Source organism: Carcharhinus amblyrhynchos, chromosome 8, assembly GCF_965287045.1.
Source record: "Carcharhinus amblyrhynchos chromosome 8, sCarAmb.v2.hapA, whole genome shotgun sequence".
Lineage (NCBI taxonomy): Eukaryota > Metazoa > Chordata > Chondrichthyes > Carcharhiniformes > Carcharhinidae > Carcharhinus > Carcharhinus amblyrhynchos.
The window spans coordinates 97,382,618-97,399,004 of record NC_137331.1 but is presented as its reverse complement, the minus strand read 5'-3'; the positions used below and the strand labels follow the sequence as shown (position 1 = coordinate 97,399,004).

Here is a 16,387-nt window from a genome sequence, read left to right as displayed (position 1 = left end):
TTGGAAGTTATCAAGTCAGGAACTTCCTGTTGACCAAGTACAACAGGACCGGCAAAAATGAGTAGAAAGAAATCCATAACCCACTGCAGCAAAGTTTTAAAAGTGGAAAGAGGGATAGCAAGCTAAATATTTGTTCAGATACATTTCTTTCGAAGGTTCTTCGCTTCATTACACTGTTATTAAGATGTGCTATGTGGAATATTAATTTGTAATATAATTTGTTGGAGAGATATATGCATATTACGTATATATATAGTATGTGTATGTATGTATATATTTTACACACACACACACACACACACACACACACACACACACACACACACACACACACACACCTCTTTCTGAAGATAACATTTCATGCTAAACAAAAGACACTGGCCTACAGCAGCCACTAAATTTAATTTGTGAAGCTATTTTATGGCTACAGAGCTCTTGGAGACAACGGCCAAGATAAGCCCAGCTCCTGGATGTAAAATATACTGGATTTGAACTAACAGATACAGACTGCCAGAGACAGTAGGGCAGCAGCTTTACCACTGCCACCTCTCTCACTTCTATCTGAAACCTCTCTCAACAAAGTTGAGACCATCTGTGGCTTTGAAAACCTACCAGAACATCTCAGTGCTGCCAACCAAGTGTTCTTAAAAGAGAACAAAGAAAAGTACAGCACAGGAATAGGCCCTTCAGCTCTCCAAGTCTGTGCCAATCACTTTGCCCTATCTGGGCCTATCATTTTGTCCTATCCCTCTACTTCCATCTGCTTCTGTGTCTATCTAGATAAGTCTTAAATGTTGCTAACATATCTGCCTTAACCATCTCACTTGGCAGTGCATTCTAGGCCACCACCACCACCACTGTCTGTGTAAAAAACTTCCGCCGCACATTTCCACTGAACCTTTCCTCCCTTACCTCGAACTTGTGCTCCCTTGCAATTGACATTTCTGCCAAAGGGAAAAGCTTCCAACTGCTCACTTTATCTATACCCCTCATAATTTTATGAGCTTCTATCAGGATTCCAACACAACACCACTGTCTTCAAGAAAAAAAAAATCAACCAGCCAAGGATTACAGGGTGACTGCTTCTGTGAAACACTAAAGTACAGGGAAAAGTGAGCCTTTAGCTACAAACGAACATTCAGACAATCAGCAAGTAACTTTTCCTTGCCTTTTTCAATTGGTCAAGTTTTAACATCTAATACACTGTAATGTTCAATTTCTTTTGCCTCAGGAAGTTGTGCTTTTCTTTGCATTAGTGGAAAGTTGGACATTTGTACATTTTAAACCTTTTGTCGATAATTTCTGTATATTTACCTGGATGAGTTTCAGTAAAATTAACTCCTTATTTGTTAACTCAAGGAATCTGGCTGGCTTAATTCTGTAAAAAGTCTGACAACACCAGGTTTTAATCCAACTTATTTATTTGAAAATATACTCGCAAGCTTTCGGGTTAGCCCCTTCGTCACCTGACGAAGGGGCTAACCCAAAAGCTTGCGAGTATATTATCAAATAAATAGGTTGGACTAAAACCTGGTGTTGTCAGACTTTTTACTGTGTTTACACCAGTCCAACGCCGGCATACCCACATCATGGCTTAATTCTTACAGAGCTATATACAGTTAAGTACAAATTGAATTGGCAATATCACGTTTCTAAAATTTCAAACTGTTACAATCATGCCAACAGTGGGATAAAACGAAAGGGGTCAGCGTACCCCTCCCAACCAAGTTGTAACACAAAATTACCAACCTTCAGAGGCATCGTCAATTCAACTTCTTTTGTCTCCTTCAGGCCCAGAGGAATCATGGGAACATTAACAGATTCACTGCAAAACAAAGTGGTTATCAAATGTTAAGATAATCCCCACTTTCCATCATCATTACAGTGACTCCTTAACTCTTTTGACCCTTTGAATGCTATGGCAGATCAAGTCTAAAGTAATTCACAGGAGGGTGGTCTCCTGTAATAATGACAAGTCAAAATGATATTGTACTATTACATATTTGGCTAGCTGTTTACCATGATTGGTTTCTTAAATGAGAAGAGTTGCGAGATCCTTGGTCATGCTGAAACACATAGAAGTAGGCCAACAAGCCAAATCGTTACTTGTTACTGTCTCTTAATTCTCTACTTGATTTGGCAATTTTATTTTAATAATGAGCAGCAGGAATCAATCACAAGTAGCCAAAAATAAATTAGAGTATGCTCAAATCAATGAGGGCAGAAAACACTATCAAAATCTTATTATATATTGTCACTGATTATTTCCTGTTTAAACAGCTTCAGAAGAATGAATATGATGGAAAACACTCTTTAATGAGTAAGGGGGAAGCAATAGGCTGGGGATGGAAGAGAAGCTTTTAATGAACTCTTTCTCACTTAGAAATGTCAAACTATTCTACTAAATGTCCCATTATTGATATTTGAGTCAGTTTAAAATCACTTAAAAAGACAGCAAATTTGACATTCTGGGATTGATTCAATAGATAACTGTGAAGGGAAGTTCAGTCACAATAGGGTTGCCGTCCCTGTATGACATTAGTGCAAAAGTTATCAAGTTGCTTTAGGATTGAAGGTGGATCGTAGGTTTTCATTACTTTCCTATTCCTTGCAATGTAATTTCCCTGGCGAAAGTCAAAAATGATATCCACAAAACAAAAGTTTTTTTTTAGTCAAATAGGCTTACGTTCACACAATGAAGGTACTGTGAAAAATCCCCTAGTCGCCAATCTCTGATGCCTGTTCGGGTACACTGAAGGAGGATTTAGCATGGCCAACGCTCCTAACTTGCATACCTTTGGACGGAGAGAGAAAACCGGAGCACCCGGAGGAAACCCATGCAGACACAGGGAGAACGTACAAACTCCACAAAGACAGCGACACAAGCCGGGTCGCCAAGAATAGAAAGATTTTCCTCATATTGCTTTTGCTTCTTTTGCCATACATCTTAAACTGGCACTCTGGATCTTGACCTTTGTCAATGGGATTAGTTTCTCCCCCATCAACTTTGTTCTATAGAATAACATTAGTCAGTAAGCAGAAAAATCTTGATTAGAGCACATGGAGTACTGTGTGCAGTTTGGTCTTCATATTATAAAAAAGGATAAAGCGATACGTTAGGAACTGTGAAAAGATTCACAAGGATAGCACCAGAACTGAGTGGACATACTTACCAGGAGGGATTAAACTGGTTACGGTTCTTTTCCTTGAAGAGAGGAGGCCAAGTATTGACCAGATAGAGGTTTTTTTTAATGAAAAGGTTTGATAGGGCAGTCATAGAGAATTTCCCAGCACGGCAAGCTCTCCTGCCTACTGCAGTTACTGGAGCAAAGCACTTGAATGGTCTTCCTGCCACGGACTTAATCTGAGTGGAGGCAGGAAGGTGGTGAAATATTCCCCTGCCACCAAACTCACCACAGGGGAGAGCACAAGATTCTGCACAATTCTATGGAAGGCAGCTGATTACTTCTCCAAGTTGTTGGGGTAATCTTTTGTGTGACTGGAAAGCTAAGAACAGGAATTCTGAATTGTGCGTGGAGTTTGCATGTCTTCCCCGTGTCTGTGTGAGTTTCCTTCAGGTGCTCCAGATTTCTTCCACAGTCCAAAGATGTGTAGGTTCGGTTGATTGACCATACCAATTTGCCCCATAGTGTCAGGGGGACGATCAGAGTAAATATATGGGGTTATGGGCATAGGCTCTGGGTGGGATTGTGGCCAATGCAGACTCAATGGGCTGAATGTCTACCTTCTGCACTGTAGGGATTCTATGATCAGTCCCTTGAAACCCAGTGCTAAACACCTTTAAAACTTGAATCTCCAATACAATACTTCATTGAAAAGCCAAGTTGCTTGTCTCTCCTGATTTGAGCTGTTCACAGAGATGAGGTCATGACTCGAACTGATTAACTTGGCCAGCATTCAGCAAATGACATCACCCAATGAAGTAATTTACTGACCATCAGCAAACATCACAAATCTGGCAACAAAACAGAGGTTCACATTCAACAACAAACTTTTTTGATTCAAAGGATTCATTATTTATCTGAGTGCAAACTATCACTAAAGCAAGGGACTTGTTGGATGAGGAGCACAGGGTAGAGTGTGTAGATTTCTGGGTCGTGTTAAAATCAAAAAGGAGGAAGTACTTAGCATCTTAAAAAGCATTAAAGTAGATAAGTTCCCGGGGTCTGATGGGATCACTCCGGAATACTGAGGGAAGCTACTGCTGACGTTCCAGAGGGCTGGGGGATATCCAATGGAGGGCAGCAGGGACAATCCAGGAAATTACAGGCCAGTGGGCCTTACGTCAGTGCTGGAGGAATTACTGGAAGAAGCGGGGAGGTGCCGGAAGATTGGAAAACGGCTAATGTTACGCCGTTGTTTAAGAAGGGTGGCAGGCAAAAGGCAGGGAATTATAGGCCAGTTAGTTTAACGTCTGTTGTAGGTAAAATGTTAGAATCCATGATCAAGGAGAAAATAGCGAGGCATCTTGAGGAGAATTGTTTGATAGAGCAGATGCAGCACGGTTTCGTTAAGGGGAAGTCATGTCTGACGAATTTATTGGAGTTCTATGAGGATGTGTCTAGGGCGGTGGATAGAGGAGAGCCGGTGGATGCGGTGTTTCTTGATTTTCAGAAGGTGTTTGATAAGGTGCCTCACAAGAGGTTATTACAGAAGGTCAGGGGGCATGGAGTTGGGGGTAGGGTGTTAGCGTGGATAAGGGATTGGCTGTCAAATAGGAGGCAGAGAGTGGGGGTCAATGGGTGCTATTCGGATTGGCAGTTGGTGACTAGTGGAGTGTCTCAGGGGTCGGTGCTGGGGCCTCAGCTATTTACCATTTATATTGATGATCTGGAGGAGGGAACCGTGTGTATGGTGTCGAAATTTGCTGATGACGCCAAGATTGGGGGAACGGCAAATTGTGCGGAGGGTGTGGAGAGTCTGCAGAAGGATCTAGATAGGCTGGAGAATGGGCCAGGAACTGGCAAATGGAATTTAATGTTGGCAAATGTGAAGTTGTCCACTTTGGTAGGAAGAACTATTACTTACGTGGCGAAAAACTGCAGCATTCGACGGTGCAGAGGGACCTCAGGGTCCTTGTGCATGAGTCGCAAAAACCCAGCTTGCAGGTGGTCAGGAAGGCTGATGGGATGCTGGCCTTCATCGCGAGGGGGATTGAATATAAAAGTAGGGAGGTCTTGCTGCAGCTGTATAGGGCATTGGTGAGGCCGCAGCTGGAGTACTGTGCGCAGTTTTGGTCGCCGCACTTGCACAAGGATATTTTGGCCTTGGAGGGAGTGCAGAGGAGGTTTACTAGGCTGATACCAGAGTTGAGGGGGTTGAACTATGAGGAGAGGCTGAATAAACTAGGCTTGTACTTGTTAGAGTTTAGAAGAACAAGGGGAGATCCCATTGAGACGTATAAGATGATGAATGGGATGGATAGGATAGAGGTGGAGAGGCTCTTCCCGCTCAGAAAGGACAGTAGGACAAGAGGGCATAGCCTCAAGATGGGGGGGGGGGGGGGCAGGGTTTAGAACGGAGTTGAGGGGGAACTTCTTCACTCAAAGGGTGGTGAATCTCTGGAATTCTCTGCCCGTTGAAGTGGTGGAGGCTGCCTCGCTAAATATATTTAAGATGCGGGTTGATAGGTTTTTGATAGGCCAGGGGATTAAGGGTTATGGGGAGAGGGCGAGAATGTGGAACTGAGCCACGACAGATCAGCCATGATCTTATTGAATGGCGGGGCAGGCTCGAGGGGCTAGACGGCCTACTCCTGCTCCTATTTCTTGCGTTCTTATGGACAGGATTTATTCAAAATCGGAATAGTTTTGTGAAGGGAAGATCATGCCTCACTATCTTGATTGAGTTTTTGAGGAAGTGACGAAGATGATAGATGAGGAAAGGCAGTGGATGTTATATACATGGGCTTCAATAAAGTCTTTGACAAGGATCTTCATGGTAGACTGGTACAAAAGGCGAAGTCACATGGGATCAGAGGAGAGTTGGCAAGATGGATACAGAACTGGCTTGGCCGTAGGAGGTAGAGCGTTGCAGTAGAGGGTGCTTTTCTGAAATGGAAGGCTGTAACTAGCGGTATTCCACACAGACCGGTTCTGGGATCTTTGTTGTCCATAGTATATATAAATGATTTGGAGGAAAATGTAGCTGGTCTGATTAGTAAGTTCGCAGTCGACAAAAATTGGTGGAGTTGTGAACAGTGAAGAGGGTTGTCAGAGGATACAGTAAGATATAGACCTGTTGGAGAGTTGGGTAGAGAAATGGCTGATGGAGTTTAATTCGGACAAATATGAGATAATGATTTTTGGAAGGTCCAATGCATGCAGAGATTATACAGTAAATGGTAGAACTTTTAGGAGTATCATCAGGCAGAGAGATCTGGGCGTACATGTCCGCCAGTCGCTGAAAGTGGCAATGCAGGCAGCATGCTTGCCTTCATTAGTTGGGGCTTTGAGTATAAAAATTCGCAGATCATGCTGCAGCTGTACAGAACCTTAGTTAGGCCTCATTTAGACTATTGTGTATAATTCTGGTCGCCCCACTACCAGAAGGATGTGAATGCTTTGGAGACGGTACAGAAGAGGTTTACCAGGATATTGCCTGGTCTGGGGAGTATTAGCTATGAGGAGAGGTTGGAAAAACTCGGTTTGTTCTCACTGGAACAATGGAGTTTGAGGAGTGACCTGATAGAGGTTTACAAGATTATGAGGGGCCTGGACAGAGTAGATAGTCAGATGCTGTTTCCTAGGGTAGAAAAAGTCAAGTACTAGGGGACATACTTTAAACCTATGTTGGGAAAAGTTTAGAGGAGGTGTGCGAATCAAGTTTTTTTTTACATAGAGGGTGGTGAATGATTGTTACGCACTGCCCAGGGAGGAGGTGGGAGCAAGTACGATAGCAGCTGTTGAAGGAGCAACTAGATCAATACATGAATAGGATGGGAACAGAAGGATACGGACTCCATAATTGCACACGGTTTTAGTTTAGGCAGGCATCTTGATCGACGCAGGCTTGGAGGGCTGAAGAGCCTGTTCCTGTGCTGTACGTTGTTCCTTTTCTGCTCAGTGATTTAGATCAACAGATTTTTGGTTTTCCTCCACAATTTGTCACTTTTTCTGATAAGCCATTTAAATAAAGGTTTTGGGAATATCAATCATGTATTGGACTTCGTATAAAAATCAGGTTGAACAATTACAACTGTAGAAAAACAACTTTTTTTGCTGTTTTGAATCTTACAGAGCAATCTAAGTTTTCCTCAAATAGAAAACTAAGCAGCTCTGAATCTGGTAGAATCTCGCAACAACGTTCCACATTTATTGCGAACTTTCTCTTTCAGAGTATTTGACCACTGCAAAAGTCAACAGCTCAACATCACAACTGTGTGCCATACACCTGATCTGGGACAAACATCACAAGAAATTGGATTGTAAATATCAAGTCAACAGCAAATTTGAGTTCTCTTGATAGCTATTACTCAAATAGTGTTTCACAAGTTCCTCATGCCCTTTGCCCAATTCTAATTTTCCAATCTAAAAGCTCAACACTTGTGGGCTTCAATCTGAGAACTCAGTTGCAATTTAGAAGAATGAGGGGAATCTTACAGAAACGTATAAAATTATGAAGGGAATAGACAAGATAGAAGCAAGGAGGTTGTTTCCACAGGCAGATGGAACCAGAACTCAGGGGCATAGCCTCAAAATAAAGGGAAGCAGATTTAGGACCGAGTTGAGGAGGAACAAACATCTCAACCTTTGAATGTGTGGAATTCCCTGCCCAGTGAAGCAGTCGAGGCTACCTCATTGAACGTTTTTAAGGCACAGATGGATTTTTGAACAATAAAGGACGCGGAAGTGGAGCTGAGTCCACGAAAAACATCAGCCACGATCTTACTGAATGGCAAAGCAAGTTCGAGGGGCCAAATAGCCTACTCCGGCATCCAGTTCTTATGTTTTAAATGCTGGCCTACTCAGCTACACACATCCCGTGAAAGATTATTTATAAAAATATGCAGATGAACATGTCATTGTCAGGAGCTGACTTAAGATGAAAACAAAAGTACTTCACAGCCAAAGCCAATTTGGTTTACTGGCCATCCATGCATCACCAAATTAGAGTGAGGAATACAAACCTTAAATGACAATTCCCAACGCTAGCACAGAGGATGATGGCCAACTGTAGCCCTGAATAGGTCAATCACGCACCAAATATCAGAAATAAAGTCTAGACTGTCTCACTGAGTACCAAAATGGATAGTGCCTATTGCTAACTTAAGGAAAATTTATTGGCACTGCCAAAACAATATCCACTAAACTGTAGCAAATTTCCGCTAAACCAGCAGTTCCTAACCCTTGCCTTTATGTGCATTACTAGATCATAACTGAAAACCTTTGCAGACCACGACTTATGCAAGTCTTTCTAACTTTTTTTTAAAACAGCCTATAGCTGACAGAAATCAAACATATATCAATGGATATTAAAAGTCACAGGTAGTTCTATTAACATTAGTTGACATCCCAATAACTGTACAATGGGAATCCTAGTTTCAAGCAAGGGCAAACACGTTACCACTCCATACAATTATTTTACTACTTCATAGTGATCATGATATGCCTGGTCACTGGATATTCTATTCTGTAATCTGAAATAACCTATAATAGAACTACAACAAAATAGTTCTAAATAGAGCCAGGTAGTCATGTGGTTGTTGGGCTCAGAGATTCATGTTCGTAATGTGCATCTCTGCAAACAAATACTTATAAAAAGTGGATAAACATTGGTTGCAGTTCTATCCTTTACCACTTGGTTTTCTGAAACATTAGCCATTCATTTTTGACACTTAGTGAGTGTTGGCAGGCTATGTGACTATGGAGAAGTATATTTGCACTTTGCAGAAAAGATCACTGAATAGCAATCAGAAATGGAAAGTTTGGTTGGAAAGTTTAAGCCAAGTGGCACTGAGGACATTTGCAGCACCCTACTGCCACCACGACCAAGATGAACTTGGGCTTTGAAATGACTTTTTTGATCCATGTGGCAGTTTCTGAACTGCATTTCAAGACTGTTGAACAAAGGAGGATGCAAATAATTAAAAGGCAGTACACCAGCTTAGGAGGAATTTAGGAATGTGCAGGCTAACACACGAGGGAGGGCTTCCATACAGATTCTCTTTCGTTTCATTAACATTCAACTTTGTCAGCTTTTCATGAAATATTGCATTCTTGATGTAAAAGAAAACAACAGCTGTTCTTTTGTGACCTCAGTACTTAACTAAATAACAACAGAAGAACCTTTTGAGCTTTAATTACTGGAGGAGAAAGAGGTCATCACTTCATTAATGAGCTTACATCTAACCAGAATTAAGCAATGAACTGGCTATGTGAATAAGGCTTTTTATAGACAAACACAACACTATTGTCCTGGATTACATGGTATGAAGAACAGCAAAAGCAAAATAAAAACGTAATTGCAGGAATATAAGTTGCGACTGGAAACAGCAGTTAACTCACCCTTCTAATGCTCTTTCAAAGTGAAACAAAGGAATCTGCTGCCCTAGCACAATATAGATGGAGATAATGTGTAAAATCATTAAGTCAGGAATAAGAAAGGGCATGCAACTCAGCAAAGCTTGTCCCTTTAGTCCACTAATTCTCCCATTTATAGTATTCAACTACATTTTGAATATTTGTCCCTCTGCTACTCAGCCCAGGTGACTATTTCAATCACCAGTCTTTGAAAAAGCAATTATTCCCATCTACTTCTAATTTAGAAGAGATTAATTTAGTTTATATACTTGGTCTACTTTCCTAAATTGAAGTACATTGTACTTAATTCATTTTCCAATTTCTACATGGCTTGCAAACATGCACAGTGACTTTATGCCCATAGAAGCAGCAAAAGCCCAAATCCACTCGATTTTCCAGATTAACTACAAATTTATGATGAGCTCATCCCTATCCCTCCATTCAGGAGGAAGCAGTCCATTTAACTGGCACCCCATCCATCACATTAAACATTCAGTCCTTCCACCACTGATAGAATAGTAGCATCTTGTGCCATCTACAAGATGCAGTGCAACAGCAGCTCCCAAAATCAGATCTCTACCACCTAGAAGGACAAGGGCAACAGATATGGGAACACTGCCACCTACAAGTACCCCTCCAAGCCACACATCATCCCGACCTGAACTATATCACCACTCCTTCACTGTCACTGGGTCAAAATCCTGAAATCCCTCTCTAAAACAACTGTGGATGGACTTACAATACACAGACTGCAACATTCAAAGTGACGGCTCACCACTAAGGGCAGTTAGGGATGGGCAAAAAAATACTGCCCTTGCTAGTAAAACCCACATTCTATGGAAGAACTCTATTAAAGTGATAAGATGCTATACACTATTGTTTTCAACACGCAGCAGTCCAGTGCAAAGTCCATCCACAATGGTGACCAGTTTTATTATGGGTCAGATTAGTAAAAATGGCAGGTCAAAGTTTTGGGTGTGTATCCATCATAACCAGATGCTTATGAAAGATACACACCATAAATTATGCAATGTACTTTATCTTTATGAATATTGATGAGCATTCTGCATTTCCAGTTTATACTTCAGATTTAACTTTTCCTTTCTGTTTTATGGAATTACAATTTCATTACTGTTTTTCTTGAAAACAAATGTTGATTTGAAAATTTTGAATTATCATGCTGCTCCACAGTTCTTACCTGTAAAACTTTTTTTTGCTGTATTTTCAGCACCCCAATCATCCACCCTTTTATTATTGCTTCTCAAAGAATGCACTAACTTCAAAGACGCAATCAATGGCAATCCAGAGTCTTTCGGGACGTTCGTCAAAATTCACTTGCTCTCATCATAAATACTCATCATTTCCCTCAAGTGCTTACGTAATTGCAAGAACGAAATGGCAGTACTATCGCACCATAGCTCAATGGGTAGGCACAGCAGTAATCACAATGGCAATGTGCCCTAGTTATTCTTTCTGCACAAATGTCACTGTGGGAATCACTGAAGCTGAAAAGACAAGGAACAAGATTTTGCCAGATGTCTTCCCTTGTTTACTACGATGCACATTATCTGGCTAGACATAAGGTTGCACCAGTGCTATACTGTGAACCTCCTTAATCTGCATGGCAGTGTCACATAACATGTTGTATTTATTCCCTGATATTAAACAAATAAAACGTTTTCTCCTTCACTGAAAGAGACAAATTGCCAGAACATAGGGAATAAACAAATCAAAAGCTGTGGCATCCCACACATTATTTACTCAGACAAATTCTCACATAACAGTTCTGCTGGTACAGCCAGAAACAAAATGTTTCAATTCCTTTCTTAATTATTTTTCCAATCTTCAATCAAAAGTGTTGAGAGGCATTTTAATCCTATGCTATTGTCAATGATGGTCTTTAGTCAGATGTAAGTAAACAAATCAAATGAATGCCTCACCTTGAATATTCATCACCAGGGGTAAAAGTCGCTATGCCTTTTTATTTTTACTTCATCCTTTAAGTTACAAGGCCAAAGATCAGAGTGGACCAGGCAAACCCAAATCCATTCCTCACTTACTTCGAAAATCAATTTCAAATTCCAACGGAATACAATTCATGGATCATTGAGAGAGATGAACAAAATTCAAGCTGACAAGATAAGGCATTGCACCACATCTTGGGCTTGATGTGATGCTTGATCTTGGCCAAAAGGCTGAGAAGTGATCTTTAAAACTTTTCTATCCTAACTTAATACTGACAATCACCATCAATTGGTTGTTCTCTCTTTGCACCTTCAAAGAATATGACCTTACCATCTGGGTTAATTATATATCAAGTTTTATCAGTGATATAGAACTTCTGTTTTTTTGCATTTTTTTTAAATTGAGAAACCTTGATGCTGAGGAAGATAGTGAAGGCCACCATCAAGGTTGAAAAGAAAAAGAGAAGACATAAGATAGAATTACAGTAGTTCAGTAGAAGGGTCATTTGGACACGAAATGCTAACTCAGCAGGCCTGGCAGCATCTGTGGAGAGAAACAGTTTATCTAGCATTTTCTGTAGGTTTGTTAACTGAAACACAGGTGCTGTTACCTACTGAGATTTTCCAGCACTTTCTGTACTTCTATTACAGATTAAATGGTAGTGACAGGGGAACATTTTAAGAGATAAGATTGCTGAAGGAAAGGAAGGCAGACGGAGGCAAATACTTCCAAGTAATAATTCCATTCCTGGTGAAGGATCACTGATGACGGGAGTACATCTCAGGAAATTGCAGACATGCAGGTGATTATTTTCTGCCATTAGCAAGTGCTGTTCTTCATTGGAGCCACAGGATCACAGACTCAAAGTGGTATTTTATGGTACTTTAAGAGTGGGAATTGTGATGGACAGATTGACTTAATTAGGTAGGAGCAAAACTTTCAGGTTTCCAATGGCTTGTGGACATGCAAGAGATCAAGTCAGTGGCTTGGCAGGTCACACCCTGACCATGGCATTTTTTTTAAATTTGTAATACCATCTATTAAAAGTTTTTGTAATTATGCCCCAGCTTCACGATTAAGTCAAAAGGAGCACGAGTCTTGTGGCACCCAGTTCGCATTCATTTAAAGGAGTTCTGAAACAATCTATAAAGTCTTGCAGCTTCCTCCTGTCTTCTTCACGACTTATTTTCCTACACATCTTTAGTCATCAGTAAATGTAGCAACCATCTCCTCTCATCCATGTCATTTATATAACTTGTAAACAGTAATCCTAATCCCCATGGCACACTATTTGTTACATCTTGCCAACCTGAAAAAGATCCATTTATTTCCTACAATAACATTTGAAGAGGCACTTTATCAAATGCCTTCTGGAAATGGCAATGGAGTTGGGCAGGGAAGCTGTGGCTGTCATACAAAACCTCCCTGTTTGTTCACTGGGCTCATTCATGACCCACCTGTACCTGCAGCACTGTCAGCTGACAGTGGGTTTCATCATTGAAGAGTTTCTTTGGCCACATCATGACTGCACATCTCCTGTGCCTGCTGCCATCACCTTAAAATTTAGTCAGAACCATGTGAAATCAGCTCCCGAAATGTCCTGGTTCTGCCATTGAGAATGACACCATAGATAAAATACCACTCTCTTTTGCGTCAGTGTAAGAATTGGCAAATTGGCACTCTATTTCGGAGTTGATGTTGCATTGGGAATACAATGCAAGTCTCTTGCAATCTTTCCCAAAATGGCACCAGAGCAAGGCGACTTCTTGAAAGCTGTGCCCTGCATAACTTCTAATTCTATTTTTTACTCTCATTCTATACTTCTAAACCTTCATCTCAATTCTTTTACACTCTCTTAACAATGCTTTAATTCAACCTCTAACAAATTTGGTGATCCTTCGTACCCTGGAGATACCCAACTGGAAACTGACCCGGACCTGCTAACCACGTAGTACCTGCAGCCAGTGCTGCAGTCCCAGGGCTGGGGATTTCTCTACACCAGCTCCCAGTGCACAGGAAAACACCCAAGGTGCCAGGGCCATCACTTTGCAGTCTCCCAGAGACCAGGAAAACGCCACAGAAGCCAACGCCTTCACTCTGCTGGTCTCCAACAATCAAACTGCATCCCTGGAACTGGAGCCTTCTGTCCCCCAGTTCTCAACCTCAGTGACATGAAGAGCTGTGACCTCCTGCAGACCTCAAGCACTCCCCCAATTCCCTACTTCTACAATCACCCCACACTCCTAAATATCAACTCTCGCCACCTAAAAATCACTAACACTGCTCTTCTAAATTTCCTTGCCGGTCGAGAGATTCTACGACCTCAGAAGGAAGACCCGACCCCACAGTGACCCTGAGGACCCCAATTCGTGGGCCTGGCCATTGGCTCAACCGCAACTCCAGAGACGTTATCCACTTACTGACCTTTAACCTGCCCACCCCAGAGCATGGTATGGACATCCAGTGACCTTCAAAGCCAAACCTCAGTCCAACAACACCTGACTGCGCAGACCCACCTACTGATGCAGGAACCGCAAACAAGGCAACAAATCCTCCATTCACACACCGACCAGCGAGAAGAACCTTTTTGAACACACTTATATCCTTTACACCACATATTGCTTTTATCGTCTCCCAGGCCAGGAAAAAAAGCAGTCACTCCAGGAAGTGTGTAAAACATGCAGCCCCCTGCAGGTGAGAATGAAACAATGCAGTCCCAAGGACCCCCTCCCCAGATTACTCACTGCAAATGTCCAATCTCTGGAAAACAAGCCAGACGAACTTAAAAGCCAGACTCACGTTTCAAAGAGAACTGAGGGACAGCTGTGTGCTCGGTTTCATGGAGACATGGCTCACTTTTGCTTCACCGGACTGTGCCCTACAACCAGAGGCTTCTCAATCCACCAAATGGACTGCACAGCAGCGTCAGGCAAGGCTAGGGAAGGTGCGGTCTGCTTCTTAAACACCACCTTGTGGTGCCTAGATGTAGGAACACTGGCGAGTTTCTGCTTCTGAGACCTAAAGTACCTGACACTACAATGCTGCCGCTACAACATTTAGTTGGAATTCACCTCCTGTTACCCTCACAGCAGTTTACATCCCACCCCACACGAACATGAAGACCGTGCTGGACAAATATATAGCCACTACAAGTAGCCTTGAGATGAAACATCGAGGCCTTATTCATCATGGCTGGGGACTTCAATCAGGTCAAGCTCAAGCATGTCCTATCAAGATACGAGTAGCACATTTCCTACTCCACCAGAAACCTAAACATCCTAGACCACTGCTACACAAATTTCAAACATGCTTACCGCTCTATCATCTACCCACACTTTGATGAATCAGACCACAAGTTTGTGCTCCTGCTCCCGGCTCACAAGCAAAAACCGAAAGTGGAGATTCCGCCAAAGAAAGTTGTGCAATGTTTGTCTGAAGAATCAGATGACCTCCTATGGGACTGCTTAAGAGTTGTAGACTGGTCAGTATTTTAAAAATCTGTGACCAGCCTGAACGAATATGCCGCTACAGTAACAGACTTCATTAACAAGTATGTAGAAAACTGTGTGCCAAAGAACAAATCCACGTGTTTCCAAAATGGAAACTATTGATGAACAGGGATATCCACTACTTACTGAAGTCTAGGTCCAAGGCATTCAAATCAGGCGACCCTGGCTGCTACAAGAAGGCCAGATATGATCTAAAGGAGATCCAACAAAGATGCCAAAAGACAGTATTAGACCAAGCTAGAATCCCAGGCTAGCCACATGGACCTTGCTGACTATGTAAGGTATGCAAGACACGACAGACCACAAGATGAAGTCTTGTAAAATCACCAGCACTAATGCATCCCTCCCTGATGAGCACAGTGCATTCTATGCCCATGTTGAGCAAGAGGTCAGCGAAAGCATACTCTCCACCCTGGAAGCCTTGGATGAATCTGTATCCAAGGTCAGCACTGCAAATATCAGAGCAGCCTTCTTGAAAGTCAAGCCATGGAAAGTGACTGGTCTGGATGAGGTACCCAGACCAGCATTCAGATCCTGTGCAGGGGCGGCTGGCAAGGGTATTCGCAGACATCTTCAACCTCTCTTTACAACAACTTGCAGTCCCTATCTGCTTCAAGAGGACCAGCATCTGGGTACCTAAGAAAAGCCAAGCAGTGTGCCTTAATAACTATCATCCGATGGCTTTGACATCCGTCATTATGAAGTGCTTCAAAAGGTTAGTCATGGCACAAATTAATTCAGGCCTCCCAGATTGCCTGGATCCACGACAGCTTGTCTACCACTGCAACAGGTCCACAGTAGACGCCATTTCCCTAGCCTTGCACTCAATCCTGGAACACCTAGATAACAAAGACACCTGTGTCAGACTCCTATTTACTCAACCTTCAACACCATTATTCCTACAAAAATTATCTCCAAACTCCATGGCCTGGGGCTCAGCTCCTCCCTCTATGACTGGATCCTGAACTTCCTAACCCACAATCGGTAAGGGTACGCAACAATGCCTCCTCAATGTTTATCCTCAACACTGGTGCCCCACAAGACTATACTCCTTATACGTCTACGATTGTGTGCCCAAATTCCCCTCCAACCCAATTTTCAAGTTTGCTGATCACACCACTGTAGTGGGTTGGATCTCAAGCAATGAGGAGACAGAGTACAGGAAAGGAGTAGAGAATCACGTGGACTGGTGCAACAATGATGTCTCCCTCAATGTCAACAAAATGAAGGAAATAGTCATTGTCCTCCACCAAGCTTCCTGAGGTCATGTCCATCTACATCAATGGGGGCAAAATAGAAATGGTCAAGCGCCTCAGGTTTTTACGTTTCCAGATCACCTGTCCTGATTCCCCCCATGCCAATACCAAATTA

The 16,387-nt window shown here is 42.2% G+C and overlaps 1 protein-coding gene across 2 annotated transcripts in view; it reads right to left on the bottom strand.

Moving 5' to 3' along the window:
- rhpn1 (rhophilin, Rho GTPase binding protein 1) overlaps positions 1-16,387 on the bottom strand; it is a 90,543-nt gene that overhangs the window by 48,650 nt on the left and 25,506 nt on the right. For both annotated transcript variants that reach the window (XM_080194546.1, XM_080194547.1), the window contains exon 4: positions 1,750-1,825. In XM_080194546.1, the coding sequence (XP_080050672.1) occupies positions 1,750-1,825 (76 nt within the window). The remainder of the gene's footprint in view (positions 1-1,749; positions 1,826-16,387) is intronic.